Genomic DNA, 10,350 nt, shown 5'->3' with positions numbered 1-10,350 from the left:
TTAAATTGTATTTCAGTGATGATTCTGTCAATACCTTACAACTGTGACGTCGACAAGAACGTCATGCTGTCGCCAAATTTGCGCTGTGATTGACTTCACACAACAAGGAAGCTCTTTCATGTTCGCCTCACATAACCCTTTCATGTGTTGCTGTCTTGCCGAGCTATTGTGTTTTAAACAATCGGCTAGGTCCATACATGTGATCCTATACCAGTGTTTCTGTCATAATTATGTTAGTTATGTAAAAACACTGACTGTTAACAGTCAGTCAGTGTGGTGTAGTGGGTAAGGTACTAGATATGCGAAGGTGTATGGAACGTTGTATACCTGGGCAGCAGGCGTTCCTTTAAACATATTTGGTTAAATATGACCGCATTAGTGGCGTTGCTGATCTTATAGCGTATGTTTTCTATGCTTCTAACTGTATCACTGTTAAGAAGTTAGCCAAATTCTTGGGAAAGCAGCTTTAGTAATCAATATATACACATAAATATCATACACATCACACACGGAAAGCTTCTTCTACTGATGAAGCATCATACATAATGGTGCAGAAATGTGAGTTATCCACGTGCTTGTGGCACGCGCCTCACTTGTCAAGTATCTGAAAACAAAAAGAAAATACGAACGTAGTGAACACCTCACAACTCATGACGGCGGAAGCAATTTCCTGACCCAGGAACTGTCACGTGGTCTTAACTCTCGTCCTGAAGGATTTTTGTCTTATTCCCAGTGAATTAAACTTTGAGGAGTTTTTGCCTTCAGGAAAACGCCACTTCTTGTCGGATTCTTAATATTAAAAGATATATAATATACAATTATATATTAATTGTATATTATATTGGATACTACGCCAGGTGGAAGAACATGGGAGACTACGCCAGGTGAGAGAACATGGGAGACTACGCCAGGTGAGAGAACTTCGGTTATTACACCAGCTGGGGAAACCATGGGAGAGAGAAGGCAGCGACACATTAAGCTGCCCTTCACCAGCTGCCCTTCACCAGCTGCCCTTCACCAGCTGCCCTTCAACAGCTGCCCTTCACCAGCACACCGTGAGAGGAACGAAGCCGTTCTTGCATACTGAGCCTTGTGCAAGTTCTCAGGCATAAGCTTACCCAGGAAACTTTCAACATAAAAAGCCTTATATAACTTGACTGACGAAAGAAAATTTAAGTCACGAAATTTTCCAATGGCTTGTAAAAATGCATTTTTTCGCTGTACAAGTCAACCAGTAGTACAACACTGGGAGTATAGTACACCAACAGTACAACACTGGGAGTGTAGTACACCCCAGAGAGTGGATACCGTTACCAGACGGGGGGGGGGATGGGGAAGGGTGACGTAAGAGTGTGAGGGGGAAAGTATGGTAGACGGGAATTAGAGGAAGGGAGAAAGGGAGAGATGGGGTTTTGAGGCTAGAAGGGAATGGGGGGAAGGGACCCTGGGGGAGGGGATGGGACGGGCCAGAGTGCCATCCTCCTGTTAGGTGGCAGCCGTCGGCAAAAGGGGTGCGTCAAGCCTGATTACTGTCCGGCAACGCCCCCCTTTGCCGTCCCCCCTCTTGATCAGCCATCCGCCACCAAAGGGGGGAAATAGTAAGAGCTGCTGCCACATAACGAATCCAATCCTGAATGTCCTACACAGCCCTGTTGCTGCCACCTGACTGTGCAGCACTGCTTGTAGTCCACTGTGCAGCACTGCTTGTAGTCCACTGTGCAGCACTGCTTGTAGTCCACTGTGCAGCACTGCTTGTAGTCCACTGTGCAGCACTGCTTGTAGTCCACTGTGCAGCACTGCTTGTAGTCCACTGTACAGCACTGTTTGTAGTCCACTGTGCAGCACTGCTTGTAGTCCACTGTGCAGCACTGCTTGTAGTCCACTGTGCAGCACTGCTTGTAGTCCACTGTGCAGCACTGCTTGTGATCCACTGTGCAGCACTGCTTGTAGTCCACTGTGCAGCACTGCTTGTGATCCACTGTGCAGCACTGCTTGTAGTCCACTGTGCAGCACTGCTTGTAGTCCACTGTGCAGCACTGCTTGTAGTCCACTGTGCAGCACTGCTTGTAGTCCACTGTGCAGCACTGCTTGTGATCCACTGTGCAGCACTGCTTGTAGTCCACTGTGCAGCACTGCTTGTGATCCACTGTGCAGCACTGCTTGTAGTCCACTGTGCAGCACTGCTTGTAGTCCACTGTGCAGCACTGCTTGTAGTCCACTGTGCAGCACTGCTTGTAGTCCACTGTGCAGCACTGCTTGTGATCCACTGTGCAGCACTGCTTGTGATCCACTGTGCAGCACTGCTTGTGATCCACTGTGCAGCACTGCTTGTAGTCCACTGTGCAGCACTGCTTGTAGTCCACTGTGCAGCACTGCTTGTAGTCCACTGTGCAGCACTGCTTGTAGTCCACTGTGCAGCACTGCTTGTAGTCCACTGTGCAGCACTGCTTGTGATCCACTGTGCAGCACTGCTTGTAGTCCACTGTGCAGCACTGCTTGTGATCCACTGTGCAGCACTGCTTGTAGTCCACTGTGCAGCACTGCTTGTGATCCACTGTGCAGCACTGCTTGTAGTCCACTGTGCAGCACTGCTTGTAGTCCACTGTACAGCACTGCTTGTAGTCCACTGTGCAGCACTGCTTGTGATCCACTGTGCAGCACTGCTTGTAGTCCACTGTGCAGCACTGCTTGTGATCCACTGTGCAGCACTGCTTGTAGTCCACTGTGCAGCACTGCTTGTAGTCCACTGTGCAGCACTGCTTGTAGTCCACTGTGCAGCACTGCTTGTAGTCCACTGTGCAGCACTGCTTGTAGTCCACTGTACAGCACTGCTTGTGATCCACTGTGCCTCACATCGGCAGAGATCTACCCCAGTGGTCCCTCTAACTAGGTCACCACTGCCACTAAGTGCCCTAATTAACCTTATCGTCGAGACGTTGTTGTTGTTTAAGATTCGCTACCTGGAACAAAATGTTCCCAGGTAGCACGGGCTATGGTGATCCCGTAGTGGACTGTCTATCGTCTCGACGATACCAGACTATACTAATGGGACCCTATCATCTAAGCTTAATAGTGTAGTATTATTGTAAAGTGTAAGAATGTAATAGACCGATAAGGAACGGAGCACGTTTGGCATTAATGCATCAGTCACACTTGCTATAAATGAGCTCTAGAGATAGAAAAATTATTATGGAATAAACAATATTGCCATTAGGTTCAATGATGCGAGCAATCCACCCGATCCTTTGATGCAATATTGTTCGTAAAAAATACCCTATGGTGATCAGAGAATTTGAATGCCCGCATAACACAATAGTCCCAGGGTATATAACAGCATATTGTAAAATAGTATTAAAAAGTGCACAACACATCCTGCATTTACAGGGTTGATTGCTCCATCAACAAAAACCATTTAACACATTCAAAATAGCCAGCGTAAAGTATGTGAATAAAACACGTAGTTGTTATTTATTCCATAATATAAGTATTATATATATATATATATATATATATATATATATATATATATATATATATATATATATACACACACACACACACACACACATATGACTGAAAACTTCATATCCCAGAAGTGACTCGAACCCGGACCGCCAGAAGCACATTGCAACTGGAGTACAAGGTGCCTTAAACCATTAAACCACTCGACCATCAGTGACCGTACAAAAAGTGGTGACAGCCGAAGCTATTTGAACCACCACCCCGACGGCACTTTGATGGTAATTTTGGGCATAGCTATTTCATCAAATCATCTCGGGGTGCTCCCTCTGCAAGCTGGCAAGCATTTATTTAATATCACATATAATAACTTTGTATTTTGATTTAATTCCACACTTAACGTAAACCTTATCCCTCCTTTTCGGATAGCAGGGGATCTATTTTCGGGTTTTATGCCTAATTGACGGTATCCTGCGTCACTGTCAATAGGGGGAATTACCCAGTGGGTAGTAATAGCAGGTGGTGGCGGCGTCTCAGAGGTTTGCAGTGTAGCATAGAAAGGTACGGTGTCCTCGGGTCGTGATATCTAAACGATCGAACGTTTTAGATCTCGAGGAGAGGTACTGAAGGTTACAGAGCAGAACTCTGGTCTGTAGAATTACTTAATAACGACCAGCATTTAACCAGTATGTGAGGTTAAAGGCTGGTCCCCCGTTACACCTGGTTTCTTAACCACTCGACCACCGTGACTGTTCAAAAGACATTAGTAGCAGAGACATCGGCAAAGTGAGGTAATTCGATGAAATATCTATGCCCAAGCTTACCACCAAGTGCTGTCGGGATGTTGGGAAAATAGCCTCGGGTGCCAATGTCTTTTGAACAGTCACGGTGGTCGAGTGTTTAAGGAACCAGGTACGCCACGTGCATAGTGCTGCTGGCTGTCTGGGTTCGAATCCTTCTGGGGTGTGGACTTTCTAGTTATATATATATATATATATATATATATATATATATATATATATATATATATATATATATATATATATATATATATATATATATATATATATATATGTTTGTCGTGTGTGTGTGTGTGTGATGCTATTCCTCAGGAATGGGATAATAATTCCCTCAGGGGTGGGAAATGGTGCAACATGTTACCAGTACCGCTGAAATACGACGAAAGGAACTTTTAGGATGAAAAGAAAAATGTTCATAATCACAGAAACTGGAGAGAGAAGGAACATACTCATTCCTCTCTCTCTCTCTCTCTCTCTCACACACACACACACACACACACACACACACACTATTCCTCTTTCACACACACGTGCGTGCAGTCTCAATTGCACCAATATTTTCTTGTCTGCTGGGGCTACCCTCTTTTTTTATTTTCACGCTCGGACGCCGACTTTTTGCCCTACTGGCTATTTTCTTTTTGCGTGAATATATTATATTATATATATATATATATATATATATATATATATATATATATATATATATATATATATATATATATATATATATATATATATATGTCGTACCTAGTAGCCAGAACGCACTTCTCAGCCTACTATGCAAGGCCCGATTTGCCTAATAAGCCAAGTTTTCATGAATTAATTGTTTTTCGACTACCTAACCTACCTAACCTAACCTAACCTAACTTTTTCGGCTACCTAACCTAACCTATAGAGATAGGTTAGGTTAGGTTAGGTAGGGTTGGTTAGGTTCGGTCATATATCTACGTTAATTTTAACTCCAATAAAAAAAAATTGACCTCATACATAATGAAATGGGTAGCTTTATTATTTCATAAGAAAAAATGTAGAGAAAATATATTAATTCAGGAAAACTTGGCTTATTAGGCAAATCGGGCCTTGCATAGTAGGCTGAGAAGTGCATTCTGGCTACTAGGTACGATATGTATATATATATATATATATATATATATATATATATATATATATATATATATATATATATATATATATATATATCGATCTAACCTATACCAATTATTGTCAATCTTTACCTACCCTTATTTACCTGCTTGCCCAGTTTTACCTATCCACCCTTCCTTATCCCGTTACTCTATCTTACCTACCCTCTCTACCTTTCCCGCGGTTGCCCCATCCTACCTATTTGCATTTTGTTTACTTCACCGGGATCACTCCCTAACGTGTCCTCATGCATTCAACGTTTCCCACCAAAGTGTCTTTCAGTTTTTTCTTATTAAAAAAACTTCTTGTTTCCTTTAAATTTAACTCCTTTTACCCCCAAGTCTTAGGCTACAATGAAGCCTGTTTTTGCCCTTTTATTTTTCTGGACAGTGTCGACCACTTTCCGATTTCTTTAAAAGGAAGACACCTCAGCGATGCTTGAGACGCGGAACTGCTGACGAAAACTTCTTCAAAACGATAATACCGCAAGCATAACCTATCTCTCTTAAAAACAAAAAGCAGAAAAGTTTAATGCTGTTTTGCAAGGAAAATAGCTAACACTTTGGACATTAAAAGCATCAAATAGCTAAAGTTCCTGGTCTCCGTGTCGTTCAAGGGGGTTATAGGCCTTGATAAAGAGGTACTACGATCTTCATAATGGAGACATTGAGAGGCACTGGAGAAGCTGCAGTTGGCCATTCATAATTGCCTAATCATAAAAAAAGAAATGGGTGGGGAAATGGCGAGGAAGGTGCGGCTGTGAAAAGATCAGCACACAATAAATATATCAATAACTAATCTTATAAATGGTTGTTCACGACCGTTCTTAATGTTTATGTATGTTAACGAAGTCTGTAACTTGCTTAGTTAGTTGATTATTTGTGGTTCAGTTTCTAAGCCCATTACCGTATGTGCCTCTGTAACCGTTCCACTACCACTCACAGGATGAGAATAGGGTCCACTATCACTCAGAGGACTGGTATGGGGTCCACTATCAATCACAAGATGAATATGGGGTTCCGTACCACTCACAGGATAGGTATGACATCCACTAACACTCATATGATAGGTATGGAATCTATTACAACACAGACGTTGGGTATGGGATGCTTGTTCAATGAACTAAATAAATTTTTCCGGCGTGTACAAATTATGTGCTTTATCTTACAAGTGTATATATAAATTCAAATTAGAAGAATGTGTACAAAAAAGTGAGATATATACTTATTTCCGGGGATTGAACAATTAATATTTCTAACACAGGTCTAGGTTAGGTTATTTGGTTATCTAGATGTCCACTTGACCTAACCAAAGATGACCTAGATGTCTGATTGGTTAGGTCAAGTAGTTTGGCAACATGAATTTAAGTGCATTCCCAGAGTGTGTTGGAAAGGAACAAATTACATTTTGAGTCATACTTTCATACACAAATAATTTAAGAAAAGTTCAAAATGCCTTTCCTCAGATTCATGTCCGACTAAGACAGCAATATTTTGTGCATGAACATGGTCGTAGTCCTTCATACAAGCATGAGACGTGTCTCAACTGGTTCCAGAGTTGTAGTCAATGTCGACTATTATTTTTTTACTTCGTTCCTCCCTTTCTTTTTCTTGTTTTATTCGCAGGTGAGTGCAGGACTTGACTCCTGGCAGCTTATGGTAAGCCTTACCATTCAAAGGTTTTCCTGGGTAAACCAGCCAATCGGTTTACTCCGAAGACCCTAATTTTGTGTGTGTGTATATCTGACTACTACACAGCAATGACCTTCCCCAGGATGAATACACAGCAGCTGTGTATCTCCTGGTTACCTGGTTGATGGGGTTCTGGGAGTTCTTCTACTCCCTAAGCCCGGCCCGAGGCCAGGCTTGACGTGTGAGAGTTTAGTTCACTAGGCTGTTGCTTGGAGCGGCCCGCAGGCTCACATACCCACCACAGCCCGGTTGGTCCGGCACTTCTTGGAGGAAACAATCTAGTTTCCTCTTGAAGATGTTCACGGTTGTTCCGGCAATATTTCTTATGCTCGCTGGGAGAGTGTTGAAGAACCGCGGACCTTTGATGTTTATATATCAGAGACCTCCTAGGCACCTATTTACTGCTAGATGAGTAAAGGCAACGAAACGCTGCCAATTTGTAGCTCGAAAACGAACCTGGGACTTATGGATGTGAATAGCAGTCATACACCGCTAGACCACTGGGCCCTCTGTCCCTCGGTACACCGCTCTCTCTCTTCATCTCTCTTTCCCCCATTCCTACATTCATCCCATTCTCTCTCCCTTTCCTGTCGACCTCTATCTCTTATTCTGTATCTCTTCCCCTCCCCTCCCTCTCTCTTCTCTCCCGTCCATCCTCTTCCTCTGCCTTTCCACACCAAGCTAACAACACATGGTGGTTCTTACTGTTAAAAAGAGCAGCAGTAAGCCTGACCAGCAATACGAGGCGCACCTCACCCCTCCGCCTAGCAGCTTAAAGGCTCTGTCAATTCAACACTGTCAAAAAAGAACAGAATACTAATGCCTTTTTTCTTTTTCCCACCAAATATAACCAAATATATGTAAATAAAAATCATTACATTAAAAATCGTTATATCTGATTACAAATTTTTTAATTCCCAATTTTAAGGAAACTGAGGTTTGTGACAGTTTTTGTTTATAGGATATTTTTAATTCTATGTCTTACTACAGAGCATAGGGCCCCTATTGTGTCGTGTGGAGTGGGGGGTCTGGTGTCTTTTGTAGAGCGTGGATCTTAAGATTTTGTAGATTCTTGAGCAGGACGGCTACATTGAACTGCTATATAGAGCAACTACAGTTCACTGTTAGATAGAACAGCTTTATTGCACTGTTATAAAGAGCAGCTACAGTGCACCGTTGCGTAGAGCAGCTCCAGTAAACTGTTAGGTAGAGCAGCTAATGGTCACGCACCAGATTGACTTTCTGTGTCAAACGTGAAAATAACAGCAGCAGTCAGTCATACTGAAACCATGTCGGCTGAGCGAGTTTAGGCTGAATTATTTACACCAGAGAACCATCAGATTGGCTGCAAGTTTCTCTCGTCATTTGTAACTGATTGTCAAGCTCGAGAATCTATTCAGGTGATTGATGGTGTTCATGATTCATGGCGCGAGGGTGATTGATGTTCATGATTCATGGCGCTAGGGTGATTGATGTTCATGATTCATGGCGCTAGGGTTTGATGTTCATGATTCATAGCGCTAGGGTTTGATGTTCATGATTCATGGCGCTAGGGTTATTGATGGAGTTCATGATTTATGGCGCTAGGGTGATTGATGGAGTTCATGATTCATGGCGCTAGGGTGATTGATGGAGTTCATGATTCATGGCGATAGGGTGATTGATAGAGTTCATGATTCATGGCGCTAGGGTGATTGATGGTGTTCTTGATTCATGGCGCTAGGGTGATTGATGGTGTTCTTCATTCATGGTACTAGGGTGATTGATGGTGTTCTTGATTCATGGTGCTAGGGTGATTGATGGCGTTCTTGATTCATGGTGCTAGGGTGATTGATGGAGTTCTTGATTCATGGCGCTAGGGTGATTGATGGAGTTCTTGATTCATGGCGCTAGGGTGATTGATGGAGTTCTTGATTCATGGCGCTAGGGTGATTGATGGAGTTCTTGATTCATGGCGCTAGGGTGATTGATGGAGTTCATGAGTCATGTCGCTAGAGTGATTGATGGAGTTCATGAGTCATGGCGCTAGGGTGATTGATGGAGTTCATGAGTCATGGCGCTAGAGTGATTGATGGAGTTCATGAGTCATGGCGCTAGGGTGATTGATGGTGTTCATGAGTCATGGCGCTAGAGTGATTGATGAAGAGCGTTACGAACCTCATGCATTGATTGATGAGTATGATTCGACGACGGATGAGTATGGATGAATGACAGGAGTGAGTCATGAATCGCGAGTGTGAGACTAGTGAACGATGGGTGTGTGTAGGTTTGAGGAACTACCTGTGATGGAGTTGCTGAATGACGGGTGTGGAGTTGATAGAGGTGCGGTTGATAAACGACTGGGTGTGGAATTGATGATAGATGGATGTTGGGTCAATGGACAATGGGTTTGGAGTTGATGAATGACTTCGCAGCGGCGTCTGGCTGAGGTCGTTATTCATGACCTCACAATTGACCGACAGTTCAACCATGTCTTACCAGCTACACATCTTCCAGTCGCCCATACAAGCCCTATATCCACACCTTCCAGTCACCCATACAAGCCCTATATCCACACCTTCCAGTCACCCATACAAGCCCTATATCCACACCTTCCAGTCACCCATACAAGCCCTATATCCACACCTTCCAGTCACCCATACAAGCCGTATATCCACACCGTCCAGTCACCCATACAAGCCCTATATCCACACCTTCCAGCTATCCATACAAACCCTATATCCACACCTTCCAGTCACCCATACAAGCCGTATATCCACACCTTCCAGTCACTCATACAAGCCCTATATCCACACCTTCCAGTCACCCATACAAGCCGTATAACATGATCACCACCACCATAACTCGTCATCACCACTACAACCACCACCATTGTCGTCACCACCACGACAACAACGACAGCTCCCACACTTCTCTCACACATACACCAACACACGTTGAATCCTTGAGCGACAGCTCCAGGAGTTCAGGAATTAGAAGCCGACACTCAATTAAGAAAAGCCATTAATTCATGTGGAGAAATTCCCAACAAGTCGGGAGTGGAGATCGCGTCGCTAAAGCGTCTTCACGACTCTCTGGGTCTGTTTTCTGGCTCTCGGATCATTAACAATAACTTGAGGAATTGAAGAATGGGTCTAAGCGTCTGAATTTGGAATTTCTCGCTCTGATAGTTATTTTATGGCCTGCTATTGTCCTCTCTTGAAGGGTGTGTTTGACGCGCGTGAGCAGCATGGAGGCTATATTGTCTAAGGCAATAT

The 10,350-nt window shown here is 43.5% G+C and overlaps 1 protein-coding gene across 1 annotated transcript; it reads right to left on the bottom strand.

Annotated features, from left to right (window-relative positions):
* Positions 1-1,014: 1,014 nt before the first annotated feature.
* Positions 1,015-9,564, bottom strand: LOC138358800 (ice nucleation protein-like). The gene is made up of 3 exons (XM_069316974.1): positions 9,374-9,564; positions 1,644-2,842; positions 1,015-1,157 (listed from the first exon to the last, which is right to left on the bottom strand). Exons 1-3 carry the CDS (start codon positions 9,562-9,564, stop codon positions 1,015-1,017), a joined length of 1,533 nt encoding a protein of 510 aa, XP_069173075.1.
* Between the last annotated feature and the right edge of the window lie 786 nt (positions 9,565-10,350).

The sequence above is a fragment of the Procambarus clarkii genome, chromosome 86 (genome assembly GCF_040958095.1).
Source record: "Procambarus clarkii isolate CNS0578487 chromosome 86, FALCON_Pclarkii_2.0, whole genome shotgun sequence".
Taxonomy (NCBI): domain Eukaryota; kingdom Metazoa; phylum Arthropoda; class Malacostraca; order Decapoda; family Cambaridae; genus Procambarus; species Procambarus clarkii.
Note: the sequence above shows the minus strand (reverse complement) of the source record. Positions and strands in the feature narration are given on the sequence as shown.